We start from the raw sequence: 24,192 nt of genomic DNA, 5'->3' as shown, positions 1-24,192 counted from the left end.
GCACATGTGCAGTTGGTCAATAAATGCATTATGCGACCACAATTTCTTGAAATTTTAAATGCAATAACTGAGAAATGTGTTATCCGGGAACATATTGACTGGGAGAAATACAGTGTAACTCTGTGGAACATTTTTAATATCCGTGATTTTGAGCCTAAGAACTGGGAAATCGTATTAACCGGGAACGTATGAACGAGGTTTTACTGTATTACACTGCAGGTGTGCTGGACTACAAAGTGTCACTGTGCATTGCTCTGCGCAGGCGCGATGGCTCAAGCTGACCAGCGGCACCACCCCAAGACACGTGTCTCAACGCCGCTGCGCCGGTTGCAGCCTCCGCGTTTTCCAGGTGGCTCTGGCACGGGCACAGGCAGTACAGCATCAGGCATCTCAGCTTCGGCCTCAGACACTAGTGTTGTCTCGCTGTATAAACCCACAGAAGTGGATGATGAGGCTATCATGGTGTGATCACGATTAGATGTGCCATGGACTGTACTGCAGCTGTCTGGTATTTCCACAGCTGTTTTGCTGCCGAGTGCACTCCTTTCCCTGGTCACGACACCTGTGGCTTAGAGACTAAGGTCCCATGCGTCTATGGACATGCCTGCAGTGGCCAAAAATTTTCAAGATATGAGGAAATGGAGTTGAGTAGGGGCACTCAGAACGGGTGGACTTTACACAGCATCACTGCAACAGCGCTGGCTTCTGTGCAGTCGGATTTTTGTGAGTGCCGCGAATGGCAACATAGAAGAGCTTTGGAATGACATGGCATCATTTCTTGCTTTCTTGCTGAATGACCGATGTCTTTGTGACACACAGTGAGTTGTTTACACCAGAATTTTTATTTTTGAAATGCACAGATAGGGTTTGCACAGATGCGCTGGTGCATGTGCTTGGCATGCATGCTTTCTGCATTTCTTGTGGAGAGTTCATTGCAGAATTGGCTGCCGACTCTTCAGCCTCTGCATTAGCATTTGTGTGAGTGCAGGTTGAGGCGGACTTAATGTGGTGTGTCAGGTTGATATGCCTGCCTATTAAAGAGTTAAGGTCTTGTTGGCCTCATATTCAGCCGGTACGAACAAGTCTTTGTGTCAGTGATGTTCAAGATGCGAGAGCAAAGAGTGGTTAGCAGGAGTAAAAAAAAAACATGAGAGGCTATGTGCAACTTAATTTTTTAAGAAGTGTATGGCAGTGGCTTGCTACAACTGCTTATTTTGTCAAAGTGACCACCTTATATGCTCTGAAGATTGTCTCCATCTGTAAATTGTTTCTTCTCGTGTGTGTTTCATTGTATGTGATTTTTATTTCTCGGGGTTACAAGAGCCCCAAAAAAAGAAAACACTTCCATTTTAGAATTCTCTGATGCCTTTTCTGGATGTTGTGGTGACATCTTTCTCGCCATTTATCAAATTGACTGTTTGTAATGCTCCTTTCTTTTACCCCCAGTGTTGTGAGCTTCGATGTTGTGAGCTGTGTTTCTGACCCCTTTCTTTTCGAGCCCTTCTTATTGGGGCCAGCTTCCCTCATTTCACTCTTCCACTTGTCTCTTATAAATGTCGTGCTGTAGCAACATTGAGAAGAGCAATTTCTTTTAGCGCGTCGCTCTCCGCTGCAAAAAGTTTGAATCTGTCGTGCATGAGGAATGCACTGGAGAAATCTCAGTCTGCCATGGGGAACGTACCCCTATCTCGTCACCTTTCTCTTGACATTGTGCTTGGCATTAACTTTTATTAAACAACTACTTTACTTGTTAAGTTTTCAGAGAATGATTTAGATTTGTAATATGTGGCCAAATGTGACTTTGACCTAAAGGAAGGCATTTGTTCTTAAAGGAAAAAGGTTCTCTTACCAATGTGTTAGTGGAGCTTTTTGTGTATGAAAAGAACTGCCTAGCTTGTGGAGAAGTGTAGCTGAAAGTTGGAAATTGTAGATCTTATGTGTAAGAGTACTGGCTGCTCAAGATGACAGTCTTCCCCTGTAAGCTGTGTTGTACAGAGGCATGGTTTGCTGACGACTCTAGCTGGCATACTGCCAGGTTTCCTTAAAGTAACTCACTGGTTTCATTTCATTGCCATAGCTTCCAGAGCTCTGGCATGCTTTTTGTATTGCAAACTTGTGAAGTGCTTGACCATTATTATATACATATATTTTCTGGCTTGCATCACAAGGTATTATGTTCTGGAACTGCCACCAATATCTTTCTTATGCTGATCACACATGGAACAAACCGGCCATATGCAATGTTTCATCTAGTCAATGACATCCACATGAAACAGTTGTTACAAACCAGTTTCAGTATAATGCTAAGCTGCCAAGAATTGGAGTTCTCTATTTGGTCCACTACATTTTTTTATGCATATACACTGTGTTTTGTAAAGGTCTGTGTATTGTTATCATTTGAAGTTTTTAAACTTCTCCACTTCATATGTATATTTTTTTTATGCCTGCTGGTGGAGGGGCTTTTATTTGTGACCATGTGTGGACTACAGGGAAGGTTGTAACAATTTATCACTGCCCCCTGTTTACTCTGCTTTTTAACACTAGCATTTCTGCGCATGACTGAATCGGGAATTTAAAAAAAAAAAAAAAACTCAGCCTGGTTCTCTTGAGTATTCTTACAGCCCCTGCTGTGCCGTTCTTATCCGTCTAGAAAAGCCGAGCTTTCTAAATAAGCCCCTCTACCCAAGTGCTGTCTTGTATGTACGTCCATTCCGAAACGGTCGTCCAAGGGTGGTCCATTTGATGTGGCCTGCCAGTTTTTTTTCTTTTGCCCATTGCTCCGCACACATTTCTCGGCTACGGATTACAACGTGTTGAGACCCTGTGAAAGATGCCAAATGTGACGTTGAATGCCAGTGTTGCGCTGTGAAAAAGTTTTGAAGTTACAATGCACATTATGAAAGCAGGGTGGCACACGCATCTTTCCAGGCATCCTTTTAATTGTTTGTTTTTTAATGCCTTTGAAGTGACACTCGTGCTACCACTTATCTCTTCGTTTTAGTATTTAACTGCATGGATGTACTCGCAGGTGTCGAAAGGCACATATGGCTGGTGCATACCAGGGTTGGTGCTTGCTGTTTTGAGTGCACTGCGTGGCCCTTACTGTGTAGGGCACAACCGGCCATTGAAATTGGAAAACTGCCCCAGTGTGCCACAGCCTGAATGTACTAAAAGTGTCGAAAAAAATGAAGGGAAGTGGAGAAATGACTACTCTATTTATGCCAGTGTTGTCTGTTCAACGTTGGATGTGTGAATGCTGTGGCTTGTACAGATCGAAGTGCCTTGATCTATTGTGTTGCCTGGTCTTTCCCTTTTTTCTCTCTTTCTGTTCACTCAGAGAGGAGGAAAGACGTTTTGCCTTCCCTTCCTTTGTGACTTTGTGCAATTGGCATAATGTGTAGCAAGGCTTTGAGACCAAGTGGGTGCAAGGCAGGCAGTTGCATTACACATTGTTGGAGTTATTCTGCTGGCTTACTCATGGTGTTGTACATTAAACTGCAACTTTGTAAATTTATCACGCTCAAGATTTTTGTACAAGAAAAGTTCCCTGTGAGTGTTTTTATTCTTATTTCTTGAAATTAAACATGAAGTAAAAAAGGCTTTCCATATTATGTCAGTGTTTGCACACATCACAGCACACAAGAAAATATTCAAGACTCATTCCGGGTGCTGAGTAATGCATGTGTAGCGCTGAACTTGTGGGGCCTTCCCGTATAGACCTCCTTTCCTCTCAAGCAAGTAAAGAGAGAGAGGAGTTAGACCTACGCTTCCTTAGTTTGCTAGTGAGACTTGTCGATACATGGCTGACCTGGGTGCGGTAGAGGCGTGCCCGTCCAGTTGTCCATTGCAGTCATGCGTGGATAGGAGGTTCAAACAGGGCTTATTCAGAGCATCATGTACACAACGGGTACTGTATCCTGACAACTTTTAGAGTGTGTTGGGATTGTTGTTCCAGTCACATATGGCAGATGGTCTCGATTTGATGTGATGAGTTTAGTCGGAACAGCGCAACCAAGTGACAAAGGTTGGGGGGTGGGGGGCTATTTGGTACCCAGCTTTTGCCATTTGCAAGGAAGAGAATGGGTCAGAGTCGGTGATTTGCAGAATAAGAGATCTATGCAGCAGAGAGAACACTGGCAGAGAGTTGCATATGAAAGATTCCAACACCACACAAATTTACATCAAACAAAAATTCATGAGCAATTATGCTACTGACTTAACGCTGCTTATTCCTGTGAAACGTTGTTTATGGAAGGGATGTCACCTTGTTTAGAAAAAAGAAATCATTTTTTTTTATTTATTAAAATATTAAGCGATGAAGATGTCAGTAGCTTGTCGTATTAGCGCCAGCTGATTGTTCTTTTGAGCCGATTAATCGGAATTGTGCTGTTTGTTGTGGCGTTATCATTTAAGTATTGTGTTTTTTTAAAAGCGAAAGCTTTTACTACTATCGTCGGAGCGATTTCGCCATCGTTGCTTGTTTGACCTTGATTGTCCTTGCTGCGCTGCTGCCATAGCAACGCATCACGTGACTTCGCCACACCGCCGAGCTGAGTCTGCCGGGGCTCCACAGCCACGAAGCGGCTGCTGCCAGACCATGTGATCTAGCTGAGCAGACGCGGCTTGGCGCCTGTAACGTCGAGTGCGTTCTGCATAGTGTATAGGCAGTGCGCCCACCCTGCCAACCTGGCAGGTGGCAGTTAAATTAATGGTTGATCGCGAGAGGTTGGCCACCCAATGAATGCTGCGGCCTATTAAGGCGAAAGCCTTTAATGGCTCATACTCCTAGTCGAGATCTTGTCCGTCCGTTACATCGCCAACCGGAAGTCACGACAACAGAAGTGACGTCAAACCGTCCGTTCGTCCGTTACGGACTTCAACTCGATAAGAGAAAAAAATCTTTGTACACGATTGGATTCAAACCACCATCCTTCCGTTCCACAGCCAAGCATGCTAACGACTACGCTACTTCCTGCCAACGCATATGTAGTTCTTGTCTAGGACGCTGGAGAGTGTTTGCGGAAAGGCGTCGAATAATCAAACGGATGCCTCCCAAACGCCCTCCAGTGTCTCCAGCATTTAAGGTTCACAAACAATTGTGTACTTAATCAACATCTTAACCGCACATCAGTGACAATAGCAGCAACACCACGCTAAAGGCTTTCGCCTCACTGCACTTCAGATAAACAAAGTGCCCCCCTGAATTTTTTGCTGCAGTTCCGCGTGTCTGCCACAAAGTTGTCAGCACTAACCCAGGTGAATCCAAATGGGATTCTTTATGATCCCAGTTCAAATGGTTTATTGGCCCATTCCCAGTAGCTGCTATGACCAGTAGCCATTGGAACCAGTAGCTGCTGATAGCACGAACATTTATTTGGATAAACCATCCGTGCAGTATGTCCTTAGATTTCTAACCTTTTTGACAAGTTACAAAATGTTTTAAAGAGTTGCTTAAAGATAATAAGCACACTCCACAAAATTCAGGAAAAGAGAGACAACCTACACTAAAATGTGTCACCCTGCAGGACCACACAGATCTGCCTATAGTGAGAACTTAGCTTTAATCATAGCAAGCGCCAGCAAGACAAACAACAAAGCACTGCACCACACAACCTTTATGAGAAACTTACATACACGTTAATTCAAACTGTTACTATGAGCTCATGCTTATATACTCCATCATTAAGGGCATCCCACAGGTGGGGTACAGTTAATAAACATTCTCATTAAACTTCAGCACTATTTTTGCAATTTACAGCAGAAAAACCCTTAGATTTCGGTGAGAAATTTTGTTAATTGAGGAACACTATTACAACACAAACAGGAAAAAATTGGCAATGGCTTAGCTCGGCTATGCCAAGATATACGTAGCGAGAGGCGTTTCGCCGGCTGAGCTTGTTGTGGTCACTGTATATTTAGCAATGAGAGACATTGGCTATACACATCTTTTATTCATTTTGCTTGACAGAGACGAAGACTGCCCGATGATCTGTGAAGTAGCATGCAGCGGTCTCAATTTTGTCGATACAGTATTTTGATTTGGTGGAGCATCTTTAGTATACGAGCTCTATAGTAGTTCCCTATTGTGTAGCCTGGACGTGAGGGTCCGAAGCTAAATTAAAGTCAGACTGTTCTTTCATACACTGACTAAGAGAGTCCTGTTTCCTGTTGAAATCGCCCAAAGTCACACACAACTGTGAAACCGTGCCAAAGGCTGGTATACACGTGGCAACCATCTCAATCGTCTGCTTGACAGATCTTCCCGGTTCCACGTAGAATACTTGGATGATAATGGCGTTTTCCAGAAGCCGAACACAGCAGGCTTCACCATTATTCACCGCAATCGAAGGGAGATGTCTGACAGTGGTGGTACCTTGTTTCACGTTCGCACAGACTCCAGCGTTCTTATTTGGTTCAAGCCAACTGCCAGGCGACAACCTCAGGATCGGAAGAGTTAATCTCCTCCTTTCTACCGCTGTTTAGCAGCGGATGGACTCTCCTTCTCTGCATACGTCAAACGTTATGATACAGACGCCCACTACATCTCCGCCTTTCATACACAATCCTGCGCATGCGACTCGAGGTGCGGGTGATAGAGCGGCGTGCGGCGACGAAGAACGCGGTGCAGCTGAGGGGTCTCTGGTTACCATGGTATCTGCGCATGCGCGCAACTGCTCATCCGCGTGACGTCACGCTCGGCTTTGACGGTGGAGCGGGCGCGCGCGAACAGCGAAGCGCACGCCGCACTTTGCTTCTCTTCGGTTGCCATGGTAACGGCGCATGCGCACAACTGGCCTCTCCCATGTAACGCGAAATGCTCGACTGGTAGCCCAGTGTAGCTCTCGCTACAAAAATTGTCAATCCAGCAACAAAAAATGGCCAGGCTTAGCTTGGTTAAGCCAAGAATGCGTTACATATCTCGATGGAGTTCCGTGCTGCTCCGTTGACTCGATAGGCTATTGACTCGATCGCCATTGAAACTGCCCGTGCAGCGCTCGATCGCCTTTGAGTCGATAGACTATCGGTTCGAGGGCCCTCGAAATGCCCGTGTGACAGGGGTATGACTGTCCCGGCGAAGGAGCGCAGCTCTTTTACACATGCCGTGACGTCACGCGCCGCCACAGCGCCCCTAGCGGGAGTCAGGTGGTGGCTGCGGCCGCGATCGACCGCGCGAGTTGGGGCCATCATCATCATCATCAAAACGTTTATTTCCACCGAAATGAAACTCCTTTTTGGACCCCCCGGCACGCAGGCCTAAGGGAGCCCTACTTAGGAGCCTCGCAAACTAAGGTCTGGTGAAGACACATTGTCGCTTCACGGCCTCAGCCGCCAGGCGGATGGCTTGTCGCTGCTTAGCGGGGTCCTCGCTCCGCAGCAAGGTCTCCCAGGCTTCTCTATCTTCTATCTTTTGCTCGGCGCCCGGACTTCCAGCACATTCCCATATGACGTGGTCGAGAGTGCCCCTCTCCCCGCACGTTATACAATATTGGTCTTTCTCCTCTTTGGAGATTGTGATGTATACCCAGAAGGGGCTTATATGATTCCCCCCTTGCAATCTTCTCCACGCAATTGCCTCCTCTGTTGCGAGGGAACGGTCGGGCGGCGGATAGACCCTCCTGCTCAGCTTATAATGTTCCGTGATCTCGTGGTATGAAATTAGGCCATCTTTCATGTCTATGCGAGAGGGCTGCTCTGCGGCCGCCCGGTGATAAAGAGCTCGGGCAAGCTCGTGTGCAACCTCATTTCCTGCAATAGACTCATGCGCTGGGATCCATATTATCTCTATGTTACGTTCTATCGGCCTCGCCTCGAGGACGTGTTTGGCCTCTTCCGAGATTCTTCCTTTCGCGAAGTTTCTTACTGCAGTTTTGCTGTCACTTGAAATCGTCGTGGCCTTGGTACCGACGCAAGCGAGCGCTATCGCCAACTCTTCCGCCGCATTGGCATCTAACAAGATTGGCCAGGAGTTGGGGCCCAGCTTTTCCTCCGTGACGTCACGCGCCGGCGCAGCGCCCCTAGCGGGAGTCAGGTGGTGGCTGCGGCCGCGCGTGACCGGGGCCCAGCTTTTCCTCCGGCTGTCGTGACGTCACGTCACGTGGAATCGCTAAAGGTCAATGGTGGCTGCCCGGCCGCGCCCAAGGGCTGAACTGAGTGATTGCAATATGCAACGCATAAAAGTTCACAGTAGGAACCAGTAGATCCCACTTCAGAACCAGAAGCTCCCAGCAGGGACCAGAAGAGGCTCCCTACATGGACCATTTCAACCGGCAGCAAACCAGGCTTCCTTCTGGGACCAGTAGACCCAAGCAAAAAAAAAAAAACGGTGCCCTACAGGGACTATTTCAAGCAGCAGCAAACCAGAATGCTTCCTTCCGGGACCAGATGAACCCATTAGAAACCAACAGAATCCAATTAACAAATTTTCACTGCATGCAGCCCACATCTCTCTCACCATCACCACGTACCTCGAAGCGCGATTGAGGCGTCCACTGACTCGGGAAGCCACTTATGCATCTTCCTTTCCACAAAATCATCGGAGCCTAGAACGCTGGCAAGGCCAACGCTAATGAACACAATGAACGCCAACAGCTATTGCTTTGTATATTCTGGATTGGCTGAGCTAATCCACAGCCTAGCTTTTTTTAATGCGTCACTGATTGGCTGCCAATGAAAACGCACAAAACGAATGCATAATTATTTTTAACCTTTCAGAGGGAAATAAATCGATGGCTGTCCGTCTCAGTGACAGCGCCAACGGGAGGCGAGGGATACTTCCCAGAAATTTTTCCGGGCGCTACTTTCTGTCAACCCGCCGCTGTGGCTCAGTGGTTAGGGCGCTCGGCTACTGTGCCGGAGTTCCTGGCGTCGAACCCGACCGCGGCGGCTGCATTTCGATGGAGGCCAAACGCGAAAGGCGCCCGCGTGCTGTGCGATGTTAGTGCACGTTAACGATCCCCAGGTGGTCAAAATTATTCCGGAGACCTTCACTACGGCACCTCTTTCTTCCCTTCTTGTTTCACTCCCTGGTTTATCCCTTCCCATACGGTGCGGTTCGGGTGTCCATCGAGTTATGTGACATGTTACTGCGCCATTCATTTCCTCAAAAACCAGTTTTCGTTTCCGAGGGGTTTTTTAGTGGTTAGGCGCTCGGCTACTGATCCGAAGTTCCCGGGTTCGTACCCGACCGCGGCGCCTGCGTTTTTATGGAGGCAAAACGCTAGGGCGCTCGTGTGCTGTGCGATGTCAGTGTGCGTTAAAGATCCCCAGGTGGTCGAAATTATTCCGGAGCCCTCCACTACGGCACCTCTTCCTTTTTTCTTTCACTCCCTCCTTTATCCCTTCCCTTGCGGCGCGGTTCAGGTGTCCGCCGATATGTGAGACAGATACTGAGCTATTTCCTTTCCCCCAATACCAATTATTATTTCTTTATGTTTCTCAAGGAGGTCAGGTGGAATATATTAAAAATGAAAATTGGTTTTTAGGGAAAGGAAATAGCGCAGTATCTGTCTCACATATCAGCGGTCACCTGAAACGCGCCGTAAGGGAAAAGATAAAGGAGGGAGTGAAAGAAGAAAGGAAGAATTAGGTGCCGTAGTGGAGGTCTCCGGAATAATTTCGACCACCTGGGGATCTTTAACGTGCACTGACATCGTCCTCACAGAAACCATTTCTGTTGTGGCGGACCATCCGACGGATGCCCGCAGTAGGTCCCGCGGATTTTAGCGGATGTCCTACGGAGATCTGAACATCCATCTTCAGACATTAGCCAGATGTCCCTCGGACATCTGTGGCCCAGTGGGGTGTAACATCAGCTGGGAGTACGACGTCTAACATTCTCCAAACGAAGGCCATGCATTCATGCAAAGCCTCATAGTACGCCATTTTCTACCCAGTGTCAGCACTCATTCTTTGTTCAAGTTCACTAAATGGGTTAGGCCATTAATTACAATGGCCCAACCCATGCATATATATACTGCTACTGGTTCTTCTAACACAGATCATTCATTTCGGGCTTCGACCTACGTTCTCAGATGGGACAATAAAACAGCAGCTCTTATGTTTTCATGATACATATGCAGAAAACTGTCCCCGTTTCCACTTTGTACTGGTGCTCAAGTGACGAGAAGAGTGATGGCGGATACACTGCAGGGATTGCGGCTGCCTGCCATTCTTTGAAACCTGCTCAGCGATCACGAATAGTGTCCGCCTTACCAGAGATGTAACCGAGACCTTTCAAATTATATCTGCTAGAGACTACATCAGCGTTCCCTCTCTCATTCTCACAGAGACGGAAATGATCATTTCTTTCCGCGAACCGATAGTCGTCGGATGCATGCGTCTTTATTCTATTCGTCGCTTCCCATAATTTCATTTATTGTATTCTCTTTCCTGCTTAATGACACTTACTTTATTGTATGTTTTTTTCGCGCTTCCCTTCACTTTCGCGGCCGCGGCGGCAGTGGTTGTAGCTGTGCTCAGCTACTGACCCGAACGAAATACGAGGGCTCCATCCTGGCCGCAGCGGTCGCATTTAGGAGGAGGCGAAGTGCTATAGCGGCCCGCGTACTGTGCGATGTCATGAGCCCTCCGCTGGCTATGGCGTCCCTCATAACTTGAGTCGTTTTAGGTCACGCACCTTTCACTTTAGCTTTGCCTCTTTCCCACATCTCCGTTCTTTCCTTCTACTCTTCGTTCACACCCTTTCCCTCTCGCTTTACCGATGTTTCGCTCTTTTGCCCTGTGGCTTCACTTCAGATTTAGGTTAATGGGAGTTTAACGTCCCAAAGCGACTCAGGCTATGAGAGATGCCGTCAGAGGTGGGCAAACCTCATGAGGTCGACCTCAACCTCAAAATGACCTCAACCTGACGTCGTGAGGTGAGGTTGAGGTGAGGTTTTGTGAGTGAGGTTAGCAAATCAGACCTCAACCTCACGCGTGAATTTGAGGTTGAGTGAGGTTGTCATTCAGTGAGGTCGAGGATTTTTGCAGTTGCTGCGGCTTACTTCGACGAGTGCAGCTTCCGAAGAGTTGAAGCGCATCACCGCAATGTTCAAGTAATGATGCTTGGTGTTCGGTTTCCCCTATCTAGAGAACCGGATGCCGCAGTCCGCTCCTAGCTTTCGGGGCTGAGCCGTAATGTTCGTTCAGCCCGAGCCTACAGGAAGACGCACCCCTCTGGTCTTCCTGGAAGGAGTGCTGCTGTCACGGCATGCCACCATCCCTCCCCCTTCCCATGCTGTCGTAGCACCCGTGGCTGCCTTCTGGTCGGCTCAAACTCCCGGGAGCGCGCAAAGCAGATAACTCACGTTGACCCGCGGTAGCTTTGCGTGATGTCGCAAGCTCAGTCCAGCGGGCACGCTATAAATTCGTCGCAGCGCGGATGGCCCAAAGAAAGACTGCTTCGTGTTCATGCTCGATGCCGGCGCTGACGTCACGACTCTTGCCTTGCAGTCGAGTAAATGCGATCCTACTGTATACATTACACGGTGAGTTAACAGAAACTGGAGCAGTCGGCACAGGCGAGAGAATGTGATTCAGTTGGTTCCTTACAAGAAAGAACACATGCTGATTCGTTGAAAAGAGAACGAAGACAGAAAGACCTGCTTAACACCGTCGAAGCTTTTGATCAGTGTCTTCCCCTTTCGATTCTCACACTACTGTATATTCCCGTTCCGCAATCCAAGCAGATGCAAACATAATTTCGCTTTTATATTGTTCCAAATAACCTCCCTTTGGTTTCCTGTTCCTTGTTACCTTCTCGGAAGTTCACATATTATGCGGAAACACCTCAGCACGCGGCGAACATACCAGAATAGCGGTGTTTGTGAGATCTTCGGAGGATTTGTGAACGCGGTGCGTCGACAGTGGTGCATCGAATAGCGGAGCTCTGCACGTGCCAGCCCAGTGTTGCACGTGTGCGCGTGCGAAGGATGTGTGCGAGGCGATGGCGACAAAGAGCGTGGCGAGCACGACGAGCGGAGCATTGTATCAACAATGTACCCTGGCCAATCCCCCACCGTGGGTACGTGCCTGACAGCCAGAGGCCATCATCATCATCATCATCATCATCACGAGGAGCGGACAACTGACGTGTCAGAAAACCGAGGTGTGAAAAAAGGCAGCGCAGCGGAGATCGGGTCATTCAAGCGTGGAGGTGGCAGCCGTCGGACGTTGGGTCCGTGCTGTCGTGAACCTCCCTTGGATCTCCGACGCAAGCCTCCGGCGTTCCTTGCAAGCGCGGAGGTAGCAGCCGATGGACTGAGGGTCCTTGCTGCCGAACGGCACTCTTGGATAGCCTGCTTTAAGCCTCCGGCGTTTCGTGACGCCGTCGACGGCATCTGGCTACGATTCTCCTGCTGCTGTCAAGTTCTTCGGGCTCCTGACGGGAGACGCTCCCTTCCGCCGCTTTCTTCGACGCATCGCACTTCACCCACCCACGTTCGCCCCGTCTGCAAGGCATCCCCGCTTCACATGGGACGCTCCACATCTGGCGAACTTTTTCCTTTTATTCTGTAGTGTTGTACGCTTGTTGAGTGTATTTTTCTTATTGGTGTGTGCGTTTGGCCCCTATCCTTTAAATTATAAATACGGCTTCGTTTTGTTTTATTTGATCTCTTTGTTGTCTTGTTCGAACCTGCACGCGATAGCGTTCCCTTTAGGAAAGTCAGGGACGCGCTACTAATTCGCGACATTGTTATAGCAGTAAAACATGCAAAACTATAATGAATGTATGATGATGTGGTAGCTGATTCCTTTTCATTTTTTTAATGAAGATGTGTGAACAGAATTGATTACGTGCTGGCGCTGTGCTGCCGAGTCGATGTTTCAAACCTTCTAATGTGACGTTTAATGGGGCGCATTGTTGTTATAGCTTCTGTTTTAGTGTGCGAATTTGTTTGTAAGTTTGTAGTTATTCTCTTTGTATTTTTCTTTTCTTGTATGAGATCATTTAGGTTGGCGGCCTACCTTCCAGAAGACCAGGCACTGCTCACACCGTTATCTGCATCCTATAACTATTTTGCAGAGAGACATCGTTCACCTTAAACGGCTTCGCAGAATGCTCGCGTGGTGCTCGCCGGTAAAAGACTTCGAGGATGCCGGAATATTGACCATAGTTCAGTTTTGAAGGAAAACAAGTGATTGACTCAAAGCAGCTTGTCTCAGACTGGCTGATGAAATGGTACCCGGGATTCTGGTTGGTTTATGGTTTATGGGGGTTTAACGTCCTAAAGCTACTCAGGCTATGAGAGACGCCGTAGTGAAGGGTTCCGGAAATTTCGACCACCTGGGGTTCTTTAACGTGCACTGACATCGCACAGCACACGGGCCTCTAGAATTTCGCCTCCATCTAAATTCGACCACCGCTGCCGGGATCGAACCCGCGTCTTTCGGGCCAACAGCCGAGCGCCATAACCACTCAGCCACCGCGGCGGCTCGGTACCCAGGATTCTGTTCAGCCGTATAGTATTTAGGCGTTTTTGTTTGTGTCCCGGATTGGGGGGAGCCTGGAAAAAGATTTCGCTGTGGCGTAATTTGAGCGGAGAGCTGTACTGCTCTTGATAGAGAGATGCGGTTCACGCTGCCCACTCTAGGCCAGTTGTTTTGGCCCGTGTGATTTCAGTAGTCGGCACAGTGTTCGAAGACGCAATTTAACCCGTTCCTGCAAAGTGCCGCGGGATCACCGAGTCATTAGAGAATTCCCAGGATTTGGAAACCATTACCATCGCCACCTGGAGGGAAGTGGCGGAAACGGGGGAAGGGCTTGACCTCCCAAGAACATCAACATAGTCATCCTTAATTATTAGCTGAAGTTATTCCTGTTTTCCCGCAGAATTGTCTTCGGTTGCTGGTAAAGTACAATATTTAATCGATATTCGGAAACCTTTAATTCGGCAGCGGTATATCGACTTCCCCGGGCTCATAAAGTTACACTATTGTCATCGTCATCGCAATCACCTCGAGGGTCAACGGCATGTGTCATTGCATGGTGATCGTTGTAGTATGCCACATGTGAGAACTGGCGCGTTTATCTGCTGGACAATCCGAATGTCATAATAATGTGGACCGAGCTGTGGGTACTCTTTGTAATGTGTCATGCGCACATGTGTACTAATGTGGGATCTACATGGACCTTGAAATGGGGGTGGGTGGGGGGACGGATCTGGTATGACGTCACATTACATCGTCGTCGCATGATTAGGTTTGGTGTCGCATTACATCGCTGTCACGTGACCTGGCATTACGTCACGCCCATAAGATGTCATCACTAATACTAATTAGTCTTAGAGTTACCTAGTTACATTAATAATCATTGGGTAGACACGTTGATCAGTGCATGCTAATTAGCATTAATTAATGATGTGATGTCATCATCTTGGTCACGTGACTCGTCGGCTCGTTACGTCACTTGGTGCTGCTTCTTGCGGGCACTTTTTTGCAGACATTACCTTGAAACTGAGCCATCTAATGATTTTTCGTTAATAAAAGAAGCCGCTCGCTTCTACATAGACATAAGTACAACACGCCTCTGTTGGTGTACTACAGTCGCAGCTTGTTTTCGAAGGCAGCATACAGAGGACTGAAAAGAGCGTTTGCTAGGTGGCAAAATATTCATCTACGCTGTGTGCTCTCGCTATGCCGGATAGAGCTAAAAAATGAAATATACTGATATGCGTCTGCGTAGCCGTCACACTGGAGCACATCGGCGACCAGTTTCTTTACATTCGCTGTTCTTAAGTCTAAGAAGAGTATCGTGAATACCTCCTTGTTATATTTTGTTTGTTTTCTGAGGTCGGCGCCCGTGTGCTGTGCGATGTCAGTGCACGTTAAAGATCCCCAGGAGGTCGAAATTATTCCGGAGCCCGCCACTACAGCGCCTCTTTCTTGGTTGTGAGTGTGGGAGAGTGGTTATGAGTGCAAGTGAGTGGTTGTGAGGGTGAGTGGTCACAAATGTAAGTCGTTGTGAGTGCGAGTGGTCATGAGTTAGTTTGAGTGGTTGAGAGCGGAGATTAGTGCGAGTGTGAGTGGGCATGAGTGCGAGTGTGAGTGAGTGGTTGTGAGTTGACATGGGTGTGAATACGAATGAGGGGACATGAGTGCGAGTGAGTGGATGTGAGGGCGAGTGGCCGTGAGTATTATTGAGCCCCCCCCCCCCCCCCCCCCCCCCCCCCCCCATGGTTCCGAGGTATGGCCCAAAGTCGGCACCGGGCGCCGATTACGTTCATCGGTGGGCAGTTTTAGCGATGACCGAAGCGACGCTGGTTGCCTAAAGGCGGGAGCGTCCTGTTTGTCTGGTCGACTTCCCCGAAATGACGCATTCGCTAACAGGCTTGTGTGTTGTAAACAGAAGTCTACGCAGATGGCAGGAATCGTTTAATGCAGGTGACGTATTGGTGCAGTATCGGCGCTGCAGTAGCGATTGCAAATTAATACTAACGATCCATTTCCTGGGGCAACAGTTATAGGAGAGAGCGCGCCGGGCAGCCTTCATATATGTGTACTTACTTGGCTGACAATTGGCAGCGCGTACAGCTGCGAAGGCGAAGATGGCAGACGCCATTCCACGTATACACTAGCCTTGTGTACGCCGTACACACGCGGTATATCTTGCTTCGGGGGTAGCATCAGCGGACGAACACAAAACTAACGTGAGCAAAGTAAAAGAGAATTTACGAGGAATTTTCCGTGACGAATTCTCAAGTTATTGATAATAACGCTAAATAATATAAAGCTACATGTGTTTAAGGAGGCGAATCATAAAGGAAATCATTTAAGAAAATAGGTTATTACGTATACATGATTACTAATCACCTTTGACAAGCACATATCCGTGTCCGCTGTGACTGTCTGCGTGTTGTGCAGGTTGCAATCACCGATGCCAGCGCCGTTGCCTATATGTGCGGGAGCGGTCCTTCGAAAGGAAACTGTCCGCTGAGGTGATTCCACGGTCCCTGAGGTGGCGAAATTCTGCCTGGTTGGATATCCGTCATAGCGCAGAAACGGCATTCAGGCAGTCCGTGTGCCGATGTCTTAATCCGAGCTTAAGCAGGCACAGGGCTGGCATAGAGTTGTCAGAAGCCATAGGAGGCCAAGGCGGAAAACCTTAAAGGATTCGCCGGTGTATGCATCTCATAAATGAGCTCGTAGCGGGAACTTGTTCCACCCGTAGGTCTCCCAATCGGAGAGCGGTCAGCGTGTGAGGTCGACGTACCTGCAGGGAGACCATGCGGCCAGGTTCCGCAGCGCCCTCGCGGTCAGTCCCGTGGTCGGGTCGAAGCGCATTGTTGTCCTAGCACATCTTCAGGGCTCCGGAGTCGCGCTGGCGTCGTTCCCAGCTGTGGGGCGCGCGCGCGCGGGCTGCAGCCGCAGCAGCGACACGAGGGCTTTCCCGCGGCGGCGCGCGTCTTATTTGGAGCACGCGGGAGAGGGGGCGGCAAAGGCTCGCGTCCCCGCGGTGTGCCAAGTTCTCGTTTTAGAGACCCCGCGCTCGAGCACATGAGGCGGTCAACGTGATGTCCCGCGGCCGGATGACTCGCGCGCAGCGGCCGCCGCCACGTAGGGCGCAGTACTGCCGCCGGGAGCCGCCGGCCCGCTGCTGAGACGGCGCGTGGAGGAAGACGCGCGTGCCTGCGGTGCTGTGGCGTGCTTGTGCAGCAGCAGCACGACGAGCGAAGTGCACGCGGGTGTGAGTGCGTGCGCCCATGCATCATCGGCCCTTCGCCGAGAAGTGTGTTGGCGCGGGTGGCGGCGGTGGCTGAGCCATGACCGTTAGCTACCAGTACGATGTGGCCTCCACTTCGTCGGGGGGCTTCATCCGGCTCCTGTTCAAATGGAAGGGCAGCGTCTGGAAGCTCGTCTACACCGAGCTCTTGTTGCTCACCATCGCCTACGGATTCCTGTCGCTGCTCTACCGCCAGGCGCTCACTGAGTCTCAGAAGAGGTACGATTCCTCCCGCTCTGTGCACGGCGAGGCCACGAGCCCCGTCCCACAGACACCGCGTGCCGGAGATGTAGGTCGTGCGCCAAGGCTCGTTCATTCACGCCTCTGTCGACGGCTCCACAGAGCTCAGAAGTGAAGTCACACGGATGTGTGCTGTACTCTAGCTTGTTAAATTCACTTCGCCGCTGCAGGTCCCTCTTGTGCTTAGATTTACCTTTCTGCTTCGGAACATGTCAGTTCTACGCCCATGCACGTTAATAGCCGTATTATGAAGTTTCAGAATGGTTGCGCTAGTCACTGGCAGCATGTGTTTTCCATCGTGTAGCTTCATAAGTACGTGCGCCAGCTCGCACAAATGCCATTCTTGGGAGACAGCTAGGAACGTATAGATTAGAAAAGGACAGCTGGAACTCGAGGACAGGCTGGAACAATATTCGTTTATTGGAATAGAAGGAAAAACTAGCCGACGTCTTTCATGCTCGTCTTGTCTGTCGTTTGCTAACGAACTACATTCCAGCATAACAGTAGCCGCCAGTGTTTTTCTGCAGTTAATAAGCGGATCACTACCTCAGTATAATAGCTTAATCCCGTTCGCTGCCAGCAAGACAAACCTGTGGCTGTTTCATCTTACGACACTCGCTGGGCTTGGGGTTTAAGTTGACGCTGCTGGTACAAGTTCATAACCGTGTATCTTGATGGTTAACTTTTGAAGGTAATGCAGAGTTGCAGGGAAGAATGCAGCCAGTGGTTTTGCCTTTAGTCACTGCCAATGGAAGAGATAAGAGGGATGCATGTGGGAGGATACTGATTGCTTTGGAAGCCTCTCTCAAATGTCGTCGACATGTCATAAGCTTATCAGTGTCCGCTTACATTGTGCCGATGAGGCGGTGTGTACACATCGGCGTGCATTCCGTTAGAGCAATCCTTTCCTCTCCAAAACCGACGGCTGGCGTTAAATACGCGAACATGTCGCTTCAGAGGTTCACACCTAGTGTGTTAAGTTTGATTCGTTATCCGCTGTGTGCTGTCGCTGTGTCTACTGCCTAGCGTAAACGAAAGCATGGTGGTCATACTGTCAGCAAAAAGGGCCGTCAGACGTTGTCTTCTGTGGATGGAACAACGACGCGCCGCCAGTGCCGAACAGGACGATATAAAGGAAACACAACTCAAGTTGGAAAATGGGCGAACTTAAATGCGTCTCTTTTCTCAAATGGATGAAACAATTGATCGACCTAGAGTAGGGGAAAAGCCATGTGACCTATACGAGAAGCGGTAACATGTAATCAGGTGAGCGGTGGTGCCTAGACTCAACTGAGTATGCTACAAGCCTCAGTTGAGAAAGCCTGCGATATAAAAGCCGGCATGTTTACGCGCAGCTTCCACAATCACGTGGCATGCGGTCACGCTGCTTCGGGTTGTTTCGCTTGCCCTGGCGCTGTGCCATTCCCCGAATTCGTCCGGCCATGCGGTTGCATGGTCTCCTGCTTGCCTTCCGAGTGGTTCTGGAGCCGCGCAGGAAGACCTGTCGTCCCGCTGGGTACCGAAATCCGGTTCATGCGCCACGACACCGAAGTTCATATGCGGATCCGTCGGCACGACGCCACCGAGAACGGGGACCTCGGAGAGGGCGATACCGCTGACATGTAGCGAGGAACTGGCGACGCTGAAAGCGACTCCGCAACACCACCAAACGGCGGCGCGGCGCGGGGTTTCCAAGTCTGGCACGGCACCTGACGGGCTTCCCTGGAGCGACTGGAGGAACGGCTCTGCTTCCGCCACCGCAGCCTTCGGCGCGCTCGCCACCTGTGTTTGTACACCAGCTTCGTGTATAGACGACTAGCAGCACTGGCTTCATGAAAACTCTGGGTTTTAAGAGCGTTAGCTCTTATTCATCACGCTTCTCGATTTTGGGAGGTCTGCTACCACCACCTTGCGGCGTGAAATTTTCAAAGTCCGAGGAATTCAAGATGGCGGCCCCCTAGTAAATCGATATAGCAACCCAATTGGTGATTGATTGGTGACGTCACTGGCATATCCACTTGGTGATAACGCTCGTTACTTCAACGTCTTCTAGACGGTGGCGGCATCTTTTTTTTGAAGCCGAAGCTTGGAGTGGTAGGTACCGCATATTTCAAGTAAACAGCGTGCAGGAAGACAAGGACTGGAAACACGAGTCGAACGCCGCTCTGACAGCTGGCGCATAAGTGCACGAAGACCAGGCGCAAAGCGCCAAACCTCGACTACAAATTTGGGCCTCAGGTTAAACACATCGTTGATGTCTGCTGGCAGGTAGAGTCCTTCAAGCGTGTGGTCGGTGCGTTGTTGCCTCGCTTGCTTTTTTTTCCCACCTAGGTCGAAGGTGCTGCACGTGTTGCCTCCACGTAAGCACAGTCGCCTGCATGGTCAACAAGCGTGCGCCCGCAGAATATATGGCAGTAACCAGAATGTTCTGCACCCAAGCCTCAAGGAGAACCACGATGTACCGTCCACGCATTTGAAGGACTCGACTTTATTGCCTGTAGACGTCAGCGTTGTGCTGTCGCCCTGGGGCCGGAATTTTCGGTTCAAGCGAACACGAGTCAGCGCTGTTCTTGTCCAGTCTTTCTTGTTTTCTTGTGCGATGTTTACTTGAACGATGTCGTGACAACAAGTCCAAGCTGCTACAGCTATCAAGAATGAGCCACCAGTGGTGACGTGGGCTCTGTGGGACAGGGAGCACTCATTGGAAAAAACAGGGCGAGCTGCGGTATAACTGCCACCATCACTTACTCGGAGGACAATATGCCTGGGAGCCTTTTTTGTAATTAATTATCATAGCTTGGCAGCGGTACAGAGGAAAAAAAGGAAAGGAAAATGTACTATTGCTGCTGGCACTGTTTGCGAAAGGGGAACTTGTTCTTTTCGGGCGCCTATTATGTCTCCGCGGAGCGTCGTGTTAACGCATGAAACACTCTTGTGCTCGCCGAGAGGTGTGAGCTTGTCGATTCAGCCGGTCGGACCAATCGCAGTCACTTCCACCCAGCCGTTGTCACAGTCTGGGCGAGGGTATGTCACTGGCCACAATGCCGAAGTTTCGTGTACAGAAAGGGCCTAAGATCAGCAAAGTCACGTGCACCGATATATTTAGCGGTACTGGCTTCCCGTCTTGGTGCTTTTCCCACTCCATTAAAAAATACCGATCCTCCTCCAGGGCTCCAGCATGGATGCCGATGAAGTCGAGGTTGTGGTGAGGCTCGTACTTGCCCAAAACCATTTTTCGCGCTGCCCTGCTGATTCCCCTGGTTTTAAATCGATGCCCATCTTGCTTTCCTGAGTGAAAGCCTCGCGGAATGCGGCAACCAAGAATGGGCCTTTGAGAAGCACGGAAAGAACATGACAGAAGTTTCTCCTTGTGTGCTCCTGCCGGTCGTGGAATGTGTCGCACTTTGCATGTTTGAAGGCACAAAATTATCCAATTACTCCACTCCTTGGTCATGTGCGCGTTTGTATCCGCAATGCACCCTGGCCAGTCCCCCGCCGTAGGCATGTGCCACTAAGCCTGAACTCATCATCATCATTATGGTGCGCCTCTTGGTATGCGTGCACAACATTATGTTTGAAACTGTTCAGCAGTGAGTACATATAGAAAACAGCCAGCATTCTAACGTCGCTTGCACGTGTCGCTTACGTAAGATAATTCACAGTCCAGCGAAGTAGTAGTAGTTGCTCGCAGACTTGTCCCAGAGAAGCGTTCCAGATAAGGCCGTATGCATTGCTCTCTTGCATCACGCGTCTCTACAGCAACCACTGTTCTTCTGCCTCAGTGTGCGTCGCATTATGACAGCATGGCGCGTTAAGAGACCGGAAGCGGGCGGAGTAGGTGAGGGAACAAACGCGTGTTAATGACATCCTAGTCGAATTCAAGCAGAGGAAATGGGCTTGGGAAGGGCATGTAATGCGAAGGCAAGACAACCGCTGGTCTTTAAGGGTAACGGAGTGGATTCCAAGAGAAAGCAAGCGTAGCAGGGGGCGGCAGAAGGTTAGGTGGGCGGATGAGATTAAGAAGTTTGCGGGGCTACGGTGGGCGCAACTGGCAAATGACGGTTAATTGGAGAGACATGGGAGAGGCCCTTGCGCTACAGTGGGCGCAGTCAGGCTGATGATGATGATGATAATGAGCTTTGAGAAAGTTTTAAGTCACTAAGTCACTAATGCACGCACTGCAGACAGCAGAAGTAACGATGGTTGGCCATGTTTAACACAATATAAAAACGAAATCGTTTTTTATATTGCGTCAAACTTAATATGAATATTGCTTAAGACTATGAAGGGCTTGGCGAAGGGTCTGCGCCCCTGCACAGAACTTGGCCACCTTTAAAATAATATAAAAAAAATATTCAGTTTTTTTATATCGTGTTAAAGTTGGCCGCATTATGCACAGGCACGCCGACCCTTCTTAAAGCCTTTTTGTTAGCGATTGTCACGGTTAAGACGGGGCGCCACAAATAGTCCAATATGGCAGCGTTACGGAGGACTGCTTTTGGAGTCACCCGAAGGAGAATCGAGCTTGTTTTTTTTTATTACTGTTAAACTTGTGCTTGTTGCCGACAATGGACCCATTGTGAGAGTCAACAAGTGTATCGTTTCTCGAACATGCAAAGGGATAAACGAGAGACAAAGAAAAAATCGCTTTCTGGCGTTTGAAACGTCCGGTATGAAAGCGTAGCGGCAGGCGGTCTGCGCACTTTGGAGAGAATCTGAAAGCAAACGATGTCGACGACGAAAACTGTTGTACGGCGGGTGAATCACTAGCTAAAAGCGTAAATTTTTGCTTTTAGCGCTACAGGCATTATATGTCCCATTAGCACACAAGCCGCCGTCCGCCGTAGACCTCCAGATTGCAGTGCGAGCACGCAACGTATACTAGGCCACGAAACCGTGTTGCTTCTTGGCGAGTAAAGGTGAACCTATGCGTTTCCTTACGAGTCACGACTGTATGTTAATGAAGAGGAGTGTCATTAGAAATGAATGAATCTTTAATGAACCTCACAGCGGAGCTCACGATGAGAAACTGCTTTCGCATTTAAGGCACGTAAGCAGTATTTAGTGGCTTCCGTAATTTTATTAACCATGAGCTGCTTCAGATGTACATATAGATTTCTGATCGTGTTTATACAGGTAGAAAGCGAGAAGAATGAGGTCGCCTTTCTCCACGCACTGTTTCCTCGGAGCAACTGCGCCTTGTGCTCTCAATCTGTTCATAAGCAGCGACTGGAAAACATGTGATAAATGTAAGGCTGATATAGTACAACAGTTCTTTCTGTTCGATTATGTTCGATTCTTACTGCCCGCCTGTTGACTGAGTGATCGCAGTGACGGGGAAGACGTGGCGCAATGACGAGAATCAGAATGAAATGGAGTTGGAATGAATTATTATTATATTGCCCACACCGCTGATAACGAAGCCCCACATCACCATGCACGCACGACGCAGTATATAACGGCAGATATTGCAGTGATAGTCATGCGCAAAACCATTCGTGCTTGGCATGTGCACTTTAGTCCTGTTCTCAGGGATATTTAACAAAGGGCGTCATGTATTTGCATAGACTGCTCTAGTACAGCACATAATATTTTCAGGGATATGGCTTAACCAGTGGTACGAGCTGCGCTGCCATGGCTCGGTCTAGTACGAAATGAATTTTTACTTGTTGGAGGTACATTGAGGTTTTTAAGGCGCCGTATAGTAGAACGGACGCGGGTTAACCCCAAGGCTTTTTTTTTAACATGCAGCGAAATATCAGTACAAGAAAATTTTTACATCTAGCATATATTTCGTTACGGCATCGAACCCGCGGCCTCGTATTCAGCATCAGAACAGTTTAGTTACTAATCCGCCGCCGCGGCGCAAGGGACTGCATTAAAGAAAATTATGCGCAAAAGAACTGTCGTTGAGGTAACGCAAGACGCCCTATGTTACCCCATATGCCCCAATATACCCAAATATACCCAACTATACCCCATATAACTGTAGACGAACGCTGTGCTGGCGTCAGCGGCTGGCCGGCAGCGCACCCATGTGCAGAAGACAGGAGCACGCTGTATAGCCAAAAGGCAAGGACGTTATTTGTGGCGCTCGTCATGCGTTGCTACGTCTACTCATTTCAATTTTTTATCAATGATGAATTTTTCTATAATGCCTCGGTACTGCACGTGCTCGTTCTTATTGTTCGTCGAGTCTTATCTGCCGCCAACTGTGGTGGAGTTGCGAAGGCACAGCTCAGTGTGAAAGCTATAATGAAGCTGAATAGCTGATTATCAGGCGGTAATTAGCGTTCAGAAAACTTGATGCACATCGAAGTGATGTGTGTCATACCGTCTTTCGCAACAAAAATCCTGCAAACGCTCCACTACAGGCTACAGCATGGAACCTTTCTGCTCCCAAGCTCTCTCTGTTCTTTAATGGCACCATAGAACTCACGCAGTGACATTCATCGTATCTGCATTCTCCCTACCGCGCAAACTGTATGCAACAGCGCTGCTAAAATGTATTTGAAAGCAAAACTCTGTCAACGTCTGGAAGGCCCGACGAATCACTCACGCAACGGAGCCAACGACACGAGTCCCCATGCATTGATCCTGTGTGGACAAGTTCGCGCCGCTGCCGCAGCGTGGCGTCGATTTGCTGAAAATCACGTGTAGACTTTTTGGCTGCGCTCCCGACATCTATGCGATGCCAAGTAAAGGTGACCTGATCTGACTTGAGTATACTGCTTGATTAAAAGGTGAAATATGTCGGCTTATATAAACTATCTTCCCAGAGAAATGTTCAAGAACGACCATTTCGGTGACTTCACTTTTGGCTGAAACTGGAAAAGTGACATTCCTGAAGAAATTTGCGGCTGGATGCACTTCCTGTCGACATCAGTCTAACGTCAATTCCTGCCATGTTAGTAGCGGGCAGTGGCACTGGCCAAAGCAGAAACTCCGCGAACTTGGGTGAAGATGGAGAGAATGCAGATTTGCAACAACTATAGCATACTATCTTACCCCCCCCCCCCCCCTTCCCCACCCTCTCCTTAATTATCGAGCTGGAAATGTTTCTTGGGAAAACGACATTGTCAGCACTGTTTCTATGCAGAAAGGCCATCCAGTGCATTGTGAAAATAGGACCCACCCCATCTCTTGACTAATGTATTCCGTCCTGACTAACCGGGGATTCCGGTGAAGTGCAGTTGTGTGATGTCATGTATCTGTTGAGTGCTTTTACATGA

The 24,192-nt window shown here is 49.0% G+C and overlaps 1 protein-coding gene, 1 long non-coding RNA gene and 1 pseudogene across 9 annotated transcripts in view; 2 read left to right on the top strand and 1 right to left on the bottom strand.

Annotated features, from left to right (window-relative positions):
- LOC144125736 (unconventional myosin-IXb-like) overlaps positions 1-3,600 on the top strand; it is an 86,217-nt gene extending 82,617 nt beyond the window's left edge. For all 7 annotated transcript variants that reach the window (XM_077659394.1, XM_077659400.1, XM_077659399.1 and 4 more), the window contains one exon: positions 263-3,600. In XM_077659394.1, coding sequence (XP_077515520.1) covers positions 263-468 — 206 coding nt within the window. In that variant the 3' untranslated portion in view covers positions 469-3,600. The remainder of the gene's footprint in view (positions 1-262) is intronic.
- Positions 1-16,415, bottom strand: part of LOC144125738 (uncharacterized) — a 64,908-nt gene extending 48,493 nt beyond the window's left edge. The window contains exon 1 of the long non-coding RNA XR_013313414.1: positions 16,211-16,415. This is a non-coding gene — a long non-coding RNA (uncharacterized LOC144125738). The remainder of the gene's footprint in view (positions 1-16,210) is intronic.
- A 192-nt stretch (positions 16,416-16,607) lies between these two features.
- LOC144124324 (bestrophin-2a-like) overlaps positions 16,608-24,192 on the top strand; it is a 28,529-nt pseudogene continuing 20,944 nt past the window's right edge. The window contains exon 1 of the transcript XR_013313151.1: positions 16,608-16,939. The product of XR_013313151.1 is annotated as a bestrophin-2a-like (transcript). The remainder of the gene's footprint in view (positions 16,940-24,192) is intronic.

The sequence above is a fragment of the Amblyomma americanum genome, chromosome 3 (assembly GCF_052857255.1).
Source record: "Amblyomma americanum isolate KBUSLIRL-KWMA chromosome 3, ASM5285725v1, whole genome shotgun sequence".
NCBI classification, from domain to species: Eukaryota; Metazoa; Arthropoda; class Arachnida; order Ixodida; family Ixodidae; genus Amblyomma; species Amblyomma americanum.
The sequence above is the reverse complement of the archived record's forward strand: the minus strand, read 5'-3'. Positions and strand labels throughout refer to the sequence as shown.